Here is a 19,742-nt window from a genome sequence, read left to right as displayed (position 1 = left end):
CGGAAGTAATAATATAGTATTTATAATAAAAATAACTTACGCCTTCATAGAGTTGCTGATTTAGTCCCCACGTCATATTTTAAGCACAATAGAAAAACAAATAATTTATTTTCAGAAGACCACTGAAAGCACAATGACAATCATCAAGATTGGGAACACTGCTTGAATTAAATCAAATTTATTTTGCATGTATTATTTTCAGAATGTGTTATACTGAGACTATCTATCAAAATATTTTGAGAAAAACGCTTACAGTTTGCTCTAGATCGATAAACATGCGTATGCGTAATTTTAAAAGTATGGGATTTTTCAATAAAACGACCATAAAGAGTAAATTTGGTACCCAAGAATGCGGTTAAAACTCAAGATTTTCCTTTTTTTTTATACATATATAGTTTCTTTAGTAATCTAAACCAGTTTTGAACACGCTTATTACTTTACTTTTTTGCTGGTAGTAAAAAGATGGTGTATCAGCAAATTTGACCATAAGAAATAGATCACTAAAGTGACTCAGCGTCAGGAACTGATGGAATATTATTGATGTTTTTAAAAGCTCTACCTTAAGTTGAATAGTAAAGGATACCAACATACAATTTGTTCATTAAATTTAGGATTTTTTCATGCGAAAAATAATGCTTAAACTTGACGAACAGTTTTTCTTAGGAGTTTTTGCAAAAACTATTTAGTTCTTCAACCGAAAGCATTTTGTAAGTTTCTGTATTTTCATAACATTGTAGAATAATAGTTGAACGATACACAGAAAACCGTTTACGATTTCATCAATAAATAAAAAAGATATAGCATAAACCTGAGACGAGACTCGCGAAGACGGTCTTCTTTTTCTGTGATTGCTGAGTTTTTTCTTATTCCACTTTGAGTTTATACTAATTATGCGCATGCTGTTCAAAACCTCACATGAACCTCTCAGCAAAAAATGATTGAGGTTGCATCACATCGAATCATAAATAGCCGTTTGAGTGAAATTTCACGCCAGCAAACGTAGCAGACATTAGAAATAATTAATCTTCTGCTTAGATTTATTTGCAACTTTGGAAAAAACTGCTCCGCCGACTGAGGTTTTTAATAACAGTTTACTTTGAACACAATACTTTTCACTTTTTCAGCCATAAAAACGGTGGGCTGCATTTGACGTTTCGTGAGAGGGGAATCTGGGCTGCATATGACGTTGATATTTTTCCTCTTCGCGAGTCTCTCTCAGGCATAAATAAGATGTCCACTTTATAAAATGAACAGTCCTTATTGATAAATTTCACACAAAATAGCTTATCTTACGAGAGGAGTAAGGTGAGAGATACTCACTCCACTCGTAGAATAAGACCAAAAAGGACAAATGCACCAAACATTCAATAAGGAAAACGCTAAGCTGTCCGTGCTCTCCTCATACGCACTAATATTTACTCGGTTTTAAGTCCGTTTCTGTTAGGAGAAACCACTGCAATGCCAAGCGCTGTTAACCGTCCTCTTCTCTTCGATCTCGCAGTACTGTTTATTTCGTCGTCGAGAACGGTTGAGTAGCCTGTAGCAACCGCTTGCTACCCGCGAAACTCAAGGCACGTTTTATTCGCGACAATTTTTAATATCTGGTCGTACATAGCAACGACACCGCCTACCGATACAAGCCGTCCAGCATAAATTGGTTCCAATTTCGCCGAGTTAATCAATTTAGAAATTGCGTTCGCTGAAAGTGCTGTTGACGAAGTAAGACCGGTAGTGCGTTGAATCTAGTTCCAAGATAATCTGAAAGATTCACACATTTCAAACATGTTGCTAACCAAACAGTTGCTGAGCAGAAATGCAATCACTGCATCAGGTAGGTTTATAGTGCACCTTATCAAACGAAAGAGAAATGCAAAATAAACGATATCAAGCCGGCTCTCTCGTTGCTGAACAGGAAACCGGTTCCGCAGAAAGATACTAATTTGCATTTTCTGCATCCAAGGTACGACGATCACGATGATACGTTGAACACATCCAAATTGCAGTCAAAAAAATGCATTGCCGGTGAATAATTTGAACCTTATACAGAAAGTGGAGACGCATGGTATTCGATTACGTTTAGGAGAGTGTGGGGACGAAACGCATTAAATGTGATTCCATATCGAAGATCGAAAATGAGTAATCGTCAAACTTACACGCCAGATGAAATACTTTCACGCGTTAAGATACTTCCTGCAAGGTAATTATCAGTTTGAATTCTGCGTTTAAAAATAGTCGTAGAAAACGACAATTTATGCAACATTTCGGAGGAGTGAACATTGAAAAGTAACGACGATGATTGACACGTTCAAGGCCACCAGAAATGTGCGTCATTTTTGGTCAGTGACTTTTGGTTGAAATTAGACCTGTGCGCCGCCACGCCACGCCGCCGCCGACGACTCATTTTACGTCACGCTGATGCGATTGAGGCATCGGCGGCGCGCCATACGCCGATCAACATTACGCCGCTGATTTTGTATTTTCACGCCGATAAAATATTTCAGCTCAAAAAAATTAAAAATATTTTGGAAATACCTTAAGAAATAAGTAGGCATTTTACGGGAAATCATATTTATGTATTATTTATGCGTCAAGAGATTTCTTCACAAAATTATCAAGTGAAATCTACAAGAATTCTTCGACGGATTCCATCGAAAATCCTTTCAGATTCTTACCTTCTAGAATTTCTTCAGGAATTAATGTTCTGTACATATGGATTTATTCAAAATTGATTCCAGGAATTCTATCAGGACTTTTTCCAAAGATATAGTTTTGCTAAGGTTCCTCGAGGAATTTCAAAAGGTTCTAATTTTGGCGGTTCACCCACGTATGCTCTAAAAAATGTAAGTGTTTGTAAAGGAATTTTTGCAGGAGCTACGCCAAAAATTCTTCTATGAATTCCCCCGAGTTTCTATCCAGGAACTTTTTCCAAGAAATGCTTGCTCCGATATGTTTTGTTACGATTCCTTCAACGGTTTCTTCATGAATTGCTTCAAAAATATTTTGAAAAATTCCTCAGAGCGTTTCCTCAGAAAATTAAGTATTTTTAAGTATTCCACTTCACTCATGGATGATTATTGATATTCCTTCGTGAATTCATGCAACAATTTTCTACGAAACATTGCAAAATAATTCCTGGAATTGACCTGTGCAGTCCTTAACAAATAAACAAACATGCATTAACTTCTCCAAAAACTCTCCAGTGTTTTTTTTTTTTCAGAAATATAGGATTTTCTATGTGCAATTATCCAATAACCACTCCGAGAGCTTCTCCATGTATTACTTCATACGTGCCTCTAGAGGTTCATCTAGAAGTCAAAGAATTCATCTTGATATTCCTTCAGAGATTTTTTTAGTGATTATGCAAAGGATATTTTCCTTTTTTTGAATTTTCTCGAAATATTCATTCAACGTTTACTTCAATATTTGATAGTTGAATTTATTCAAGAAATTTATGTGGAAGGAAATCCTCGTCTGGAAATCTTCATAAATTTCCCAAAAGATTATTTTAAAAGTTTCTTCGCGGATTCTAACAAACATTTCGTCAGGGATTTCTCCAAGAAACAGTTTAAGTATTCGTTCACATTTCTCTGGAATTTTTCCGAGGATACTTCATTGACTCATACCATTTATTTACCCTTTCCCATGTTAAGTAGCTCAAGCAATGATCCAGAATTTCTGAACGGATATTTAAGTTATTTTTTTTTTTTTTGAATCATTTTGGAAATTTCTGGAATATTTTGGACTTAAATATTGGCAGAGTACGCATGTTTCCTGATAAAATCATGATAAGAATTTATTTGAAGCATTTTTGAAGGGAAGATTCTGCAATGCTTCAACCAACAGATTTTTTCATAAGATTTTCGACAGATATTCGACAAGATTTGTTAAGGATTCCTTACGGAATCTTCTCCCAACCTCCGTTAGCAAGCTCCTCAGAAGCTAATAAGAAAAGTTTCTTAAAGTATTCAAAGCAGCATTCAGCGGGAAAGCTTGATGGATTTCTTGCCTATCTAAGGAAAATTTCTTGAGAACTTCGTGGATACTGGAGCAAATTTTAAGTGTACCAAAATAATGGCGATTGTTTTTCGTTGAGCAATCTTCTCAACTAACTGATTTTTAGTTTTAGTTTTAGTAGTTAGTTTTATTTTTTAATGATAAAATAAAGTAACGTAAATATTCTTAGTGGACTTAATGAACAGTCGGAAGAATTCTTGCATTATCTTTGATGTTGCCAAGGATATCCGTTGTTTGATAATTAACCCTCTCTTTTGGAATGGCACACAAATTATGTCACGTTAATTTTCAACTTTTTCGGCCACCTCTCTTGTCACGCTTTTTGTATGAGAACTCATTTTTTTTTTGTAAGGCTTGTCACGCTTGGCTTGACCCCCTCCCTCCCCTTGGAGCGTGTTGTAATTTGTGCATGATCCCTTTCCTCGATTATTTCTTTATGAAATAATAGTTTTTATAAAAAGTGATTGAACAATTGAATCGTTTGAAAGTTTACAGTCAAAGCTCCATGACTAGTCATCGATTCATAGAATTTACGAATTATATGATGATCCTTGAAAACATTATTCCAAAGGATATCTGTTCCATGACTTAAAATCTCCATGTATCGATGCACGCGTTCCTGAGAAATATTTATCCAAGTTCTTCCGTCCATCTTTTAAAGAACTATTTCTAAACTTTATTCAGAGATTATTGAAGCAGTTTTACCTAGAAAATATCCCAAAAAATTTCTTCAAGAGTTCCTCCAAGTTCATGCAAGAGTTCCTCAAACAAATTCGGCAAATATTTTTCCAGAGTAAACTTTAAGAATCCCCCCAGATATTTCCTAGTGTTCTCCGTTGATTTCGTTGATTTCTCGGGTAGAAATCATTACAGGTATTTTACCAGCATCTTTTTCAATTTTGCTTCAGGATTTCCTTTTAAGATTTTTCTAGGAATCCCAAGAAAAAAAACTTGGATACATACTGGGTACTCATTATTTATTTTTATTAACGTTTAAACTTTAAACTTACTTGAATTTATGATCTATACAGCTTCGTAATCAATTATAGTAAGATTTTGTACATGTTGTCTGTTCAAAGAAAATAAAATGTGGATATTCCTCGAAGCTGTAATTTTCTCATAGATTTTATAGAAATGAATCAAAGAAAATGGCTACAAATATTTTCTCTAAAAAAACTCATTAAAATTCTACGAAACTGAGTTCATAAAAGCTTGAGTGTTAAGGTTTGGTAATAAATGTAAGCACAAATGTGGATATGATAGTTTTACAAGTGTTTAAAGTATCAACGTCTTTGGGTCTTACTCATCTATAAGCAGATTCAATTTTTCAATTTTTTCCATAAAAATATTTAAACCGCAATATATTTTTTGCTTTCGTTACTTTTAAACTTTATCAAATTAAAAAAAAAAATCTATTTTAAAAATGCTTATTAAGCTCAAATCGGTTGAACCGATTAGCTTCATTTTTTCACAACAGACTTTTATCAAAATATTATTTTGACAAACAAATAACCGAAAATGAGAACATTCTATAACTTTCAATTACGTGGGTAATGCCTACGAGTCGCTCAAATCCGGAATATCTCTAGAACCAAATGACCAGTGATCAAAATTAAAACAGATTCTAAGTGTTTTGTTTTATCTCATAAGCAGATGAATTGAATGCACCTGTAAAATTCTGAACTGGTGCGGCCAATGAAATGTAATATGTTGTTAACAAAATGTGAATAGTAGTAATAGTAGCTTAATTTAGTTTTGCCCAATTGGGATGAAAGTGTTACCTAACACATAATCCGTAGATATAAGAAACTAATGTAATGTTTGGAATGATATTAATAAAGAAATTAAAAATAAATGGATTCTAAAAACAGAAGAGCTTTTCAGAACCGATGAATAACCGGTGCAAAAAAAAACGAAAAACAAAAAAACTATAGCAAATTATTTATTTTTTTTATTGTGGTATAAAAACAATGCTGCCGGTAGATTAACCATAAGGATTGTAAGAAAGATATGGGAAATGACAAAATTTACGGTATTTGAACCATACGTACACTCAAAATTTCATCATTTATATTATTGATTTTTTTTTTCTGTTAAATTATCCCCACGCCGATGTACGCCGCCGCCACCGCCGAAAACTGTCAACGGCGTGACACCGATGACGCCGCCGCCGCCGGTGCAAAAACACACTGACGCCGCCGCCGATTGAAATAATTTCGGCGCACAGGTCTAGTTAAAATACATATGACGCTTTGAAAATGTTGGTCAGGAAATTATTTATTTGGTTGCAATAATAAGCCCTTTTACGAAGCTGGTCAAATGACAGGAGATCTGGGAGAAGTTATCACTAGACTTTGGAAGAGAAATCACCACGATCATTTGAATGATAAGGTTTTGGTAATACAAGGCAGTAGCGTAGCTAGGGGGGTGCGGTGGGTGCGGTCCGCACCGGGCCCCGAGCTCATAGGGGCCCCAAAATTGCAGTGCGGATTTCTCATAGTATTGAAAGTTCGACCTAGCTTATAGGAAATTGACAATTTGTATGATCCCAAACTAAAAATTTGTATAAAGGCCCATTCACAAATTTCATAACGCTGAAAGGCGTGGGTGTCCTTAAAATGTTACAGATCATACAAAATTTACAAAATATTCATACAAAATGCGTTACAAGGGGGTGGGTGGGTGTCGAAAACGGCCATTTTTTGTGTTATGAAGTTTGTGAATAAACCCTAAAAAGCACAGGTTTTGGAGGAGATTTGGATTAGCTATGTATAGGGGCCCCTTAATTATCCCTTATTTTCAATACTTTAGGGCAAGATTTAGAACCAGCAGAGGGGCCCAGGGGGATCGTCACTTCGGGCCCCCACATTTTAGGGGCCTCCACAAATATTTGTTTAGTAAGTTATTTTCCTTGTTGCTGTTCAATCAATTGGGCACATGAAAGAACTGAGCCTTCGAAAGGGCCACGTTCAGCTAAACCTCATATGGAAACTTAAGTAGGCTCAGATAGGGTAGAAGCACCGGTTTTGGCCATACGCCAGTTGTAGCCATAGTGGATTATACACTGTTTTACATAGCCAATCAGCATGAAACCTTTTGTGTTCAGTAGATCACATTCACATGATAGAGCTACATTCATTTACTCGTCCAAATTGATTCAAACATAAGAAAAACAAATCATTTTCCTTATAATTTTAACTCCCATACACCTAATTTAGCCAGGGCACTCCTAATTTGGCCACTCTCATGAGAAATCAATGCCAATCAATTTAGGAACCGAAGTTAAATCTCTGGCTGAAACTGGTTCCGTTGGCCTATATTGACCAACAGGATTTTCAAAGCGAAAAAATGGTTTTAGCTCAGTTTTGATATTTTACACAGATAATATGGATTGAAAGCTTGCATTTGACATATTTGTAGTATAAATACTGCTTTCTATTTAATTTTTATTGACATTTTCTCTTCTTCTTCTTCTTTCTGGCGTTACGTCCCCACTGGGACAGAGCCTGCTTCTCAGCTTAGTGTTCTTATGAGCACTTCCACAGTTATTAACTGAGAGCTTACTATGCCAATGACCATTTTTGCATGCGTATTTCGTGTGGCAGGTACGAAGATACTCTATGCCCTGGGAAGTCGAGAAAATTTCCAACCCGAAAAGATCCTCGACCGGTGGGATTCGAACCCACGACCCTCAGCTTGGTCTTGCTGAATAGCTGCGCGTTTACCGCTACGGCTATCTGGGCCCCCTGACATTTTCTCTTAGACTGGCCAAACCCGGTGCTTTTACCCTACTTTTTTTAAATGTCGAGTCTAATCACGGCTTTGGATTTATGAAAAAAATACTTTATGAATTTCGATTTCCAATTAAATGAACCTTCATTTGTTGGCCTTCAAAAATCTGGAGCGTTGGTGAGCTTTGAGCTTGAGGTAATCAAAATTCCTTATTTTGTTATCATCCAAAAATACTTAGCAAAAATCATCTGAATTTATTCTCGGGTGGACTTAAATAAAAATTCAGGATATTTCTTTAAAAAATTCGCCTGGTAATTTATATGAAATTATACCATGAATTTTACCACCTTTTTTGTTAATCTTATTTTGAGATTCCTCCAAGGTTTCGTTTAAAAAAAGGGAAGATTCTTTCAAGAATTCGTTTAGAAATTTCAGGATTTTATGCAGAAATTTTAATTGGATTTCTTCAGAATAAACATTAGCAACAAATTCAGGGATCTTTTTCCAGTGCTTTCATGTAAAGAACATTATGTGCAATGCTACCTGAAATGTTTCAATTAATTTCGCTAGTAATACTCGATTTGACAATCCGATATGGACGGGTTTAAAAAAAATGCCACAGAGATTCTGACAATGATGACCCTGATTTGTTTCAACGATGCTTGAAGATTGCATACAAGAATCGTTCTAGGAATTTATCAAGGATTCAAGCAAGAATTTCATTGAGGGGACTTCTGAACATTTACCTCTGAAAACCACTGAAGGGATTTCTTGGCGTACTCTTGGTCAAGTCCGACATTTTCCCAAGTATTCCTTTACCAATGCAATGACTCCAGGGATTCTTCTACGAATTATACCTATTCAAATATACCCCTTGAGATTTATCTGAGGACTTTTTTTCTGGTATTCATTTTAGAAGTTTGCGAGAATTTCTCAGATAATTGGAAATATTTTTGGGTTCGTCCTTTATTTTTCACTGGGACCCCTTCTTGAATTTGTTCATTACCACAGGGTGTCCGTAAATTACAATTACAAAACAACAAAATATGTGAAAGATTATCTCTCATTTAAAACAATAAAAAATCTATGTAGATGTATGGTTTTTTTATACATCTATGAAATAGCGAAAGATACAATGATTGATAATTTCAAAATCAATGCGTCTTACTGAGATAATTCAATATAAATTTATTGGAGACGTTTTCTTCTGAGGGGCGCTAGCCATATTAGATATAATTTCTATAAAATGAATTCAATTTATTTATTTTTGAAATTATCTACAGAACATTGGCTTTAAGATTGACTGGAAACAGAAAATTATTCAGTTCAAATCCATTGAGTTCGAAGGGCATTTCTCTTCCATCATAAAGCTCGAAAAACGCCTTTTTTTAATTTCTTTATTAGTATCATTCCAAACATTACATTCATTTCTTATATCTAGGTGTTCTGTGTTATTAGAAATTTTTATTGGTAAATCAAATTTAAGATTTTTTAACATTTTGTTAACAGCATATTACATTTCATTTGCCGTAGCAGTTCAGTTTTTTATCAGGTGAGTTGATTTCACCTGCTTATAAGAGAAAAAAAAACGCTTTGAATATACTTAACCTAACTTAACCTAAACATATAACGCATTAATCGTGGCAAAAGAATATTGAAACAATTAGCCTCAAATTATTAATTATTTTATTTGACATTTGTTCCAATGTTTCAACATTGGATATTCTATGTAACACATTGGTACTATACCAGGGAGGAAGCCTCAGAATCATTTTCAAAATTTTATTTTGAATTCTCTGCAGAGCTTTCTTACTGGTATTACAACAGGTAGTCCATATTGGTACAGCATACAACATGGCTGGCCTGAAAATTTGTTTGAATATCAAAAGCTTGTTCTTAAGACAAAGTTTTGATTTTCTATCAATAAGGGGATAGAGACATTTTACATATTTATTACATTTGACTTGAATGCCCTCAATGTGATTTTTGAAAGTTGAATTCTTATCTAGCATGAGCCCTAGATACTTAACTTCATATGGCCAATTTATTGGAACCCCTCTCATCGTAACAACATGTCTACTTGAAGGTTTCAAATAAAGAGCTTTTGGTTTATGTGAGAACATTATTAGTTGAGTTTTGGAAGCATTAGGAGAATTCTTCAAACTTTTTTGCAATCGACTACAGATGACACGCTCCTTTGGCGGAGAGGCCTGTGTCATCCGCAAACAAAGATTTTTGACATCCCTGAGGTAACTCAGGTAAGTCAGATGTGAAAATATTGTATAATATTGGTCCCAAAATGCTGCCTTGAGGAACACCAGCTCTTACAGGATGTCTTTCAGATCTGGAGTTCTGATAATTAACCTGAAGTGTACGATTTGACAGATAACTTTGAATTATTCTAACAATGTATGTTGAAAATTATTTTTTTTTTTTTTAATTTTACAATCAAACCTTCATGCCAAACACTGTCGAATGCTTTTTCTATGTCTAGAAGAGCAAGACCAGTAGAATGGCCTTCAGATTTGTTGGAACGGATCAAATTTGTTACACGTAAAAGTTGATGAGTGGTCGAATGTCCATGGCGGAATCCGAACTGTTCATTGGCAAAAATTGAATTTTCGTTGATGTGGGCCATCATTCTGTTCAAAATAACGTTTTCAAAAAGTTTACTGATGGAGGAAAGCAAACTGATTGGACGATAGCTAGAAGCTTCTGCAGGATTTTTGTCTGGTTTTAAAATTGGAACAACCTTATCATTTTTCCATTTGTCAGAAAAATATGCTAATTGAAAACATTTGTTTAATATATCAACTAAAAATTATAAGCTACTTTCTGGAAGTTTCTTGATGAGAATGTAGAAAATTCCATCATCGCCAGGAGCTTTCATATTTTTGAATTTTTTTATAATAGTTCTTCCCTAGTTCTCACTTCTTACAAATCAGTCTCCCAGGCATTTTCGAAAACGTTCTCTTGATTTAGAATTTTTTCGAAGTCCTGAGTAACTTGATTTTCAATTGGACTAGTAAGTCCTAAATTAAAATTGTGCGCACTTTCAAACTGCATAGCAAGTTTTTGAGCTTTTTCGCAATTTGTTAGTAATAACTTGTTTTCCTCTTTCAATGCCGGTATTGGCTTCTGAGGTTTTTTCAAGATTTTAGATAATTTCCAAAAGGGCTTAGAGCCAGGGTCCAATTGAGAAATCTTATTTTCAAAATTTTTGTTTCTTAACCCGTATAGGCCTGAGTGAAAGAAAAATTACTAAAACTCTCACCACTCAGCGAATACTTAACGGATTTCAATTATTTTTTGTCAATGTACTCGTACACATATCTTGTTTCTAAAGGTGGTCAAAGAATCTCGAGAATGTTGCTGTAGTTAGAGTTAGGGGTCTATTTTATAAGTCGAGTCGAACAAAATGACTCGACTGGAGTCACTGTCGATCGAAAAAATCGCTCGACTCAGCTCTGTCACTCGAGTTTTTCGACAGTGGTCACTCTATGTGACTGGATTACTATGGGAGTCGACGGGTGACATCTGAAATATGCATGCTTGCTTTGATCGACAATGAATGCTGACGAGTCACATTAATCTGCTCGATTTACAAAATAGGCCCCTTATTGCAATGGATTACTGGGTCAGGTCGGATGACAAGGGTTCTGTGCTTTTGTGCCCCTGAAGGTAGGCAAATTTCAAGTCACAGATAATTTCCAGAATCGGCTATAATGTGGCCACTATATCAAGGAATTTTAAGAAAAACGCGTCAGCATAAACCTTCTGATAGTCAATTATATTGAATAATTATGTCAACTGCATTTGATTGATCATACAAATGACCATTTTCGGGTCTCCGGGGTGCCTAAAGCTTATGATAAAGTGCACAATATGTATCTTCACATCTGTGTCAAGCTTACGGGAACGCATTTTAGTGAACTTTTACGTTCGATCAATACTTTCAGAGATTTGAAACGGTTTAGTACTTAACAAATCTAGAGCCGGTTCGTTAGAGCATTAAGTCTGAGTAACCGCATCTGGTACACTCTAAATGATGCAAAACTTTTCATTTATAATATTGAATATCAGATCTTAATGATTTACGCCAAAAAAAAAATTAATGCCTTTGGAAATAAATAAAGATAACTTGGCATGTCCCAAAAAATCGCCTTTTTCTACCCGACTTGACCCAGTGACCCACCGCAATAACTCCGGCTACATGAGTATTCCCGAGCAGTGCTGGGAATGGTAATAGTAGTAGGCTTGACTTTTCGCGAAAATCACGTGGCTCTCCAGTACAGTAGTTCCGAAAACGTGAATCTCATCAAGTAGCCTATGTTGGGTGCACGAATTTTCTAAATCATGAGTGTCATTGAAGGCTCCAAATGCGGGAAATAGAACATTTTTCTACAGTTTTGCTATTTTCAAGGCTTTTTGCCTACAGCAGCGATAGGCGTGAGTTTCACTGGCTTCGCTGACTGTGATTGGCTTTGTTTGACTACTGTAGAGTGAATTTCAAGATTTTTCCCAACCCTGTTCCCGAGTTCCTCCGGCCACTTCTAGAAACTAGATATGCTGGCCAGTATACTTACAAAAAAATATTTGAATCCGTTAAGTATTCGCTGAGTGGTAACGGTTTTAGTATTTTTGCTTTCACTCAGGCCTTGGCGGGTTGATTGTGAAAAACGTTTCTTGATTTCTTTCTGCAAATCTTGCCATATAATTTATATAACAGGACCGCGAGTGCGTTGAAATTGCCTTCTCCTCACGTTTTTAAGACGGATCAAAAGTTTAAGATCATCGCACAATGGTCGGGCTCCATATAAAGGGGCGGCCAAAACTACCAAAAACTTTTTTGAGATTTTCATATTTTTTTTATTTTAAAATATACCTCATGTGTTATATTATTATGATCCTTAACTGAAATTGAACTAAAATTTAAATTTCTATGACTTTCATAACGGCAAACCGGCTGAAGTCAAAAAATTGAAAAATGTAACTATAAAATAAAGCACAAAATTTATAATTTAGGAATGCAATATTTCCCCAAAGTTACCCATTATCTGAAAGCTTATGGTTCAACACCTTTATCGAGCATGAGGATGGAAAAAAATATTTGGTTGGAGTTTTAATAGTATTCAATATTACACTTTAGTAATTTTGATGATTTTGAACATGAAAAACAACTCTTGTCGCGTCATGTCGCCGCCATTTCGAATATTGCACATCAAAAAACATCCTTATATCTCACAAAAAACCTTTAAAATTTTTGCAGAAATTTGCTGATTTGCGAGTTAGAGCTATTTGAATAATTCAATATTTTACATATATTTTGACCATATTTTTCATACAAAGTTTATTTAAAATATATTTAACCACTATTCATACACATTTTGATAAAACTCGATCAAATATAAACAAAATTTGTGCTTTCAGTCCAGTTTGATAACAATTTTAAATTAAAAAAAAAATAATTTTCAAAGTTACGTAATTTGTGAATAACCCCTTCTGAAACAACAAAAACGCCAAAGAACATATTCAGATTACATATTTCATCGATTAAGGTGATAAAAATAGTTTTGGCCAAACTTCACTTTTTTCCGACCATTGTGCATCGTCTATAATCACGGATTCAAATTTTACTTCACATTTTGGAATTGCAATGCTTCTGGCATCAACAATGGAATTTGTCAAAGTTTCAAGAGCATTGTCAATATCAAGTTTTGTTTGTAAGGGAATATTAACATCAAGATTAGAGTCAATAAATGTTTCATATATATTCCAGTTGGCTCGAAAATAATTGAAAGTGGAGCTGATAGGATTTAGAATCGCTTCTTGGGATATTTGAAATGTAACAGGGACATGATCAGAATCAAAATCAGCATGCTATAAAGATGACTAGAGTCGGTTAAGACCAAATCAATCGTAGAAGGATTTCTAGAAGAGGAAAAACATGTAGGGCTATCAGGGTATTGAATTAAGAAATATCCTGAAGAGCACTCATCAAATAAAATTCTGCCGTTGGAATTACTTTGAGAATTATTCCTTGACCGATGTTTGGCATTAAAGTCACCAATGACAACAAATTTTGACTTATTGTTATCTTAACAAATACTGAAGGTACGTGTGAACTCGCTAATAAAAGACATATTTTGAAAACCTCTTTACGAGGGGCCCCCAAATCTACCTCCGCACCGGGCCCCCAAAACTCTAGCTACGCCACTGCTACAAGGTACATGGAACCGTAATTATTCGTTCGAATTTGCAAAACTTTCGCAACCGTACCTCACATTTGATCGCCAATAAAGAAATATTTTAAGGATAACTCAATAATACAAAAGGTGATATGAAATTTGAATGAATGAAATGAAATATTCTTTGGAATAATTCTTGGAAACCGAACAATCTGAAATACTTTTTCGTTTCCACGCTTGTTTTAATTTAAAGATTACCACGTGTTTATTGGTTCCACCAGTCGACCGATCCAATTTCAAATCCTGTTCGCTGAGTGTCTACGTCGTGACTCTGCTTATGGTTTCTGCCATCAGCCTTTTGATACCTCTTAGCCTAGAAGCCATTCAACATACCGCTTCTTTCTACTTCCAGGAAATCTCAACGCCCTGCTGGTGGTTCGTCACTCGAGCAGCCTAACCGCTGCCAACGCCCACTTCCGCCAGATCGTCCAAACTCAGCTGGATGAAATCGAAAAGGCCGGCACCTACAAGCGGGAGCGCATCATCGTTTCACCCCAAGCCACGTCCATCAACGTCGAAGGCTCCCAGGGCAAGATCCTGAACTTTTGCGCCAACAACTACCTTGGATTGGCTGTGAGTAACTAACATATATATAATTAGAGCAACTTATAATGATTCTCAATATTCATGTTTCAGTCGCACTCAGATGTCGTTGACTTCGGTAAGAAAGCCCTGGACGAATACGGCGCCGGTTTGAGCTCGGTGCGATTTATCTGCGGCACACAGGACATCCACAAGCAGCTAGAGAAGAAGCTGTCGGAGTTCCATGAGCGGGAGGATACCATTCTGTACGCGTCCTGTTTCGATGCCAACGCTGGCATATTCGAAGCGGTGCTGACTCCGGAAGACGCCGTATTCTCGGATGAGTTGAACCACGCCTCGATCATCGATGGCATCCGGTTGTGCAAGGCCAAGAAGGCACGGTACCTGCACAGGGACATGGCCGATTTGGAGGAAAAGCTCAAGTCGACTGATGCGCGCATCAAAATGATCGTTACGGATGGAGTGTTTTCGATGGACGGAAATGTGGCACCGCTGCCGGAGATTTTTGCTCTGGCGGAAAAGTACAACGCGTTGACTTTTGTAGACGATTGCCACGCGACCGGGTTCTTCGGACCAACCGGTAGGGGAACCGAGGAGTTCTACGGCATGCTGGGACGATGCGACATCATCAACTCCACTTTGGGCAAGGCTTTGGGAGGAGCTGCCGGAGGTTATACTACTGGTCCCAAGGAGTTGGTGGATCTGCTACGGCAACGATCTCGACCTTATTTGTTCTCGAACTCTCTGCCACCTCCGGTGGTTGCCAGTGCCATGAAGGTCATCCAGATGCTGATGGAGTCCAACAAGCTGACGGCTCGGGTGCAGAGCAACACCAAACGCTTCCGGGATGCCATGACCAAGGCCGGGTTCACTATCTCCGGCATGGATCATCCCATCAGTCCGGTGATGCTGGGCGATGCTCGACTGGCATCGGTGTTCGCCGACGAAATGCTCAAACGGGGAATCTACGTTATCGGGTTTAGCTATCCGGTGGTACCGAAGGGCAAGGCCCGCATCCGAGTGCAGCTTTCGGCCGCCCATACGGATGAGGAGATCGATAGAGCGGTGGCTGCTTTCATTGAAGTGGGCAAGCAGCTTGGAGTGATTTCGTGAATGACTGAAAATGTTTAGCGGAGATATGATTTCTAATAAACCGTACAAAAAGCCTGAGCATAATTGATTTTCTCTTGACACCTTGATGGCTACGGCGTAGCGTCACGCCATCTTTGTCGGTCTTCTACAGTTGCCCATAACGTTTAAATTCGCCAGGTCCTCTTCCACTGCGTATAGTCACCATTTTCGTGGTCTTCCACGAAGTCGCCGACCTATACCTGGTTCTCTGCTAAATACTATTTTTGCAATTCTTTCTTCCGACATTATCACTATGTGGTCAGCCCACTGAAGTCTGCCGTATTTCACACGCTTAATAATATTCGCACTTAAAACAGCTCGTGAATCACGCGCCACACACCTTTTTCAGGTTCCCAATGAGTATTGTCCGCAGCACTTTTCGCTCGAAATCATCGTTCCCATAGAGAATATCCAGGAGAATCAATGTTTTATACAGGGCGAATTTTGTTTTCCTAAGCTACGAAATCCGTGAAAGTCCCACTCGCAGCTGAAATTCGTATTTTAGCTTCGCGAACACGTCCGTTTAACATGTCACAAGTGTTCCAAAGTAAAACAACTCTTCAAGCAACTTCAAACACTGTCTCAGCCTTGGCCTCAGCACCAATACCACTAGGCATCTCTATCTCTAACTGCTCCATGACTTTGTTTTGGTAGAATTTATGGTCAGGCCCAAGATATTTTTAAGAGAGGTAGGGGGATTAGGGGCATAATGAACATATGGGGTGAAATGGACACCCTCTCAATATCTGATAATACACATATTTCATCAAAATTTCATTCACTGCATGAAATCTGTAATGCGTTTGAAATGCTTGACGGTAAAAAAATTTATTTTTTGCTTCAATTGTTCTTAAAAATTTGACTTAAAATTTTTCTCAGTTTCAAATTGGCATATAAGCAAGACCGTGGAAGAATCTAATTTTTGAGCAAAGTAACGAACCCAGAAAGGTTCTTTTTAGCTATTATGATTGAGGGAGAGTCCTTTTGCATATCGGAATGACTGAATTGAATATATTGTAATAACTAAATTTCATGCAGGTGTTCATTTCGCCTCGATACCTTTTTACCAGCCTTGTTTTCGACCCAATTTTCTATCTCGCTTTTCTGACATATGATATGATTTTTATCACTATGAATGAATGTGGCACGTCGTACTAACATCAAACTTGAAAACTAGCCGGGGGTAAATTAAAAACATTGCCATTTCAGGGTCTTAAAACGAACATTTGCTTAACGTGTCCATTATGCCCCTAATTCCCCTACAACAATCTAAGCAGTCAGTGGATGCGGGGGGTTGGAAACAGCGGGGTAAAAAAATGACAGCTGGCGAATTTGTTGATGCAATTTTCCCCTCAAATGGTTGCTATTGTTTCCATAGCGCCAAAATGTTTATTATCACGGTTTGAAAATTCAAAAGGAATTGAAGATTTCTGCAGATAATAACAACAGTTTCAGGATACAGGTAGGAACAACATAAATTTATGCCTTAGATTAGGTTTGAATTTAATTTCAGTTTTGTTTCAGGATGCCATTATTCCACAATGATAAAAAAAATACTCAACTCCGTAGCGTAGCTCAAGACCGCTGTGCCTCACTTCTTGTCTCGATAAGGACAGCTTCAGCTGTGAACGGTATTGTGCACAGTAGAAAACTAACATTTGTTACTTTCAGATCATTTTCTCAGTAGAAAGATAAAAATGGGTTCAGACGAAACTTTGATGTCATGTAGGACTGTGATGTTCCTGCGATATTCCACTGATGTTTCCAACACACATAATGTAAGAATAAATAATATATATTCGGAGATAATTAAATCAGAAAATTCCGAAATTTTATGGAAGAGTACTCCTTTTTTACATGTTCCCCGAAGGCGATGGGTTGGTAGAAGATCCTTATTATCTTTTTGTTCTTTTTCACGGAAGATAGGTCGAAGGGACAGCTGAAGGAAGAGAGGCAGCTATTGTCATCGTGACCTATTATTTTTCTTAGGTTTTACGAGTCAATTGGTTCAAAATGGTTTTGATTCTTCTTTAGATAAATATCATCATCGATTTTAAGCATTTTTTTTTTAATCTATTTGGGAACATGAAGTTTTACACTTGTTTGTTGAATGACGTTTAAGAAACAAAATAAAAATTGAGGGGAAAAAGTTGCTAGGATCTCAACGCTTGCTGCTCCGATGGAGCAACACAAATTTGCCAACTGTCAGATTCTTTCCCAATATGGCGGATCGCCCTAAATGACACATTGAATTACCTCCCTTTTAGATACCTTGGTCAGGCATTTCCTCGCTGTTTCCTTCTTCAGAGGCACGAAGGCCTCCTCCAATAAAGTATAATCGATTTCAATAAGGTCGATATCGTCCGCATAGCCAAGAAGCATATGCGAACGAGTGATGATAGAGCCGTTTCTCTGCTCGTAAGATTCCATAAGGTTTATGGACAAAATGTCGAAAGGACAAAAGGTCGAAAGACAAAAGATCGAAAGGACAAAAGGTCGAAAGTAATTTGTATGGTTGGAAGTTTTTCCTTCTTTGAAAAAAGATTTTCGACCTTTTGTCCCTTCTCTTTTGTTCTTCGACCTTTTGTCCTTTCGAACTTTTGTCTTTCGACCTTCTGTCCTTTCGACCTTTTGTCTTTCGACCTTTTGTCATAGATTCACGTCACAAGCGAGGTTGACACCTCATCTGCAATCCTAACACTTGATATCGAACCATCCAGCTTTGCATGTATCAGCCTAATTAATTTCGCCGGAAAACAACGTTCCGATATTTATCGGTCACAGCTCATTTATTTTCACTGAATCGTGTTCTGTCTTGAAATCAATAAATAGATTATGAATCTGCAAGTTATACTCCCGGAATTTATCTAAGATCATTCGCAAGGTAACCATTTGGTCTGTTGTCGAACAGATCTCACCAGCTTGGTATTCGCCGTCGAAAGACTCCTCGAGCGGTCTCAGTCTGTTGAACAGGATGCGCCGAATTCAGCAAAGTAATTCCTCTGTAATTGCACACTTCAGTCTGTGCTCTTTCTTGTAGATTGGGCGTATGAGGCCATCCAACCAACCGGTAGGCATTTCTTCGTCATCCCATACCTTCAGAAGTACTCGAGTGGATCGACTGGTAAAGCTGCTCACTTCAGTGCTTGAGAAGTTCGATCGAGATCTCGTCCTTCCCAGCTGCCTTACAGTTCTTTAGCAAGCTGATAGCCTTTTTAACCTCTCCTATGGACGGCGAATCCACAGCTTGATCGTCGTTATCAATGTTCATCCTGTTTCTCGCTACATTTCCATTTTCCTGCTTAAAGTACTCCTTCCTGGCATTGGCGTAGCTAGGATTTTTTTTTTGGAGGGGGCCTAGGGGGTCCTAGCAAATACTTGTTTTTCAAAAGTACTGTCAACAGCAATAAGTAGGATTTTTACAAATTTCGTAATTTCAACGGATTTTTATTTATTTATTATTTTGTTTCATTTTACTACACATCAGTGATAGTTGTTATTTACAATTTTCACAACGGAAAAGATTCATTCTTTTTGTAATCTAGTCAAGATTTTTAGAAAAAAAACTTACGAGGAATGTCCTTTGTGATTCTTCCACGAATTTCGCAAGTACTTAAACATGTGCTTTGAAGAGATTACTCTGAGAATTCCTACGGAGATTTGTTCATGAATTGTTTTAGTAGTTTTCAGTGCTTTCTTAAAAAACTCATTTATTAGTTTTCACTGAGTTTGTCCTGGGATTCCAACGGAAAATCATTTCCAGGCTTTCTGATCTCACCAGAAAATTTCTCGAACAAATTGGATAAAAAAAAATCTCTCGAAGAATTCCGCCAGAGAATGCATTAGAAATTCTTTTAATGATTTCTCCTGGAAAGTTCTCTACGTACTTATTACATATACATTCCAATTGTAAGTTCGAAGAATCCTCCAGCAGTTCATTTATAATTTGTTTAGGATTGTTAGAAATTACTTAGAATTTCTCCAAAAAATAGTACAAAAAATCTAGGAGTCTCACCAAAAATGTCTTCAAGATCACTTAGTAATCCCCCTCAATATTTTTTTTTATTTTTTCAA

At 36.9% G+C, this 19,742-nt stretch overlaps 1 protein-coding gene and 1 long non-coding RNA gene across 2 annotated transcripts; both read left to right on the top strand.

Moving 5' to 3' along the window:
* Positions 1-1,381: 1,381 nt before the first annotated feature.
* Positions 1,382-15,708, top strand: LOC5576084 (2-amino-3-ketobutyrate coenzyme A ligase, mitochondrial). The gene is made up of 3 exons (XM_001662356.2): positions 1,382-1,831; positions 14,347-14,567; positions 14,631-15,708. Exons 1-3 carry the CDS (start codon positions 1,783-1,785, stop codon positions 15,648-15,650), a joined length of 1,290 nt encoding a protein of 429 aa, XP_001662406.2. The 5' UTR covers positions 1,382-1,782; the 3' UTR covers positions 15,651-15,708.
* Positions 15,709-17,014: 1,306 nt separating this feature from the next.
* LOC110675137 lies at positions 17,015-17,503 on the top strand. The gene is made up of 2 exons (XR_002499294.1): positions 17,015-17,130; positions 17,193-17,503. It is a non-coding gene; the product is annotated as an uncharacterized LOC110675137 (long non-coding RNA).
* The last annotated feature ends 2,239 nt before the right edge of the window (positions 17,504-19,742 follow it).

The sequence above is a fragment of the Aedes aegypti genome, chromosome 2, assembly GCF_002204515.2.
Source record: "Aedes aegypti strain LVP_AGWG chromosome 2, AaegL5.0 Primary Assembly, whole genome shotgun sequence".
Classification (NCBI taxonomy): domain Eukaryota; kingdom Metazoa; phylum Arthropoda; class Insecta; order Diptera; family Culicidae; genus Aedes; species Aedes aegypti.
The sequence above is the reverse complement of the archived record's forward strand: the minus strand, read 5'-3'. Positions and strand labels throughout refer to the sequence as shown.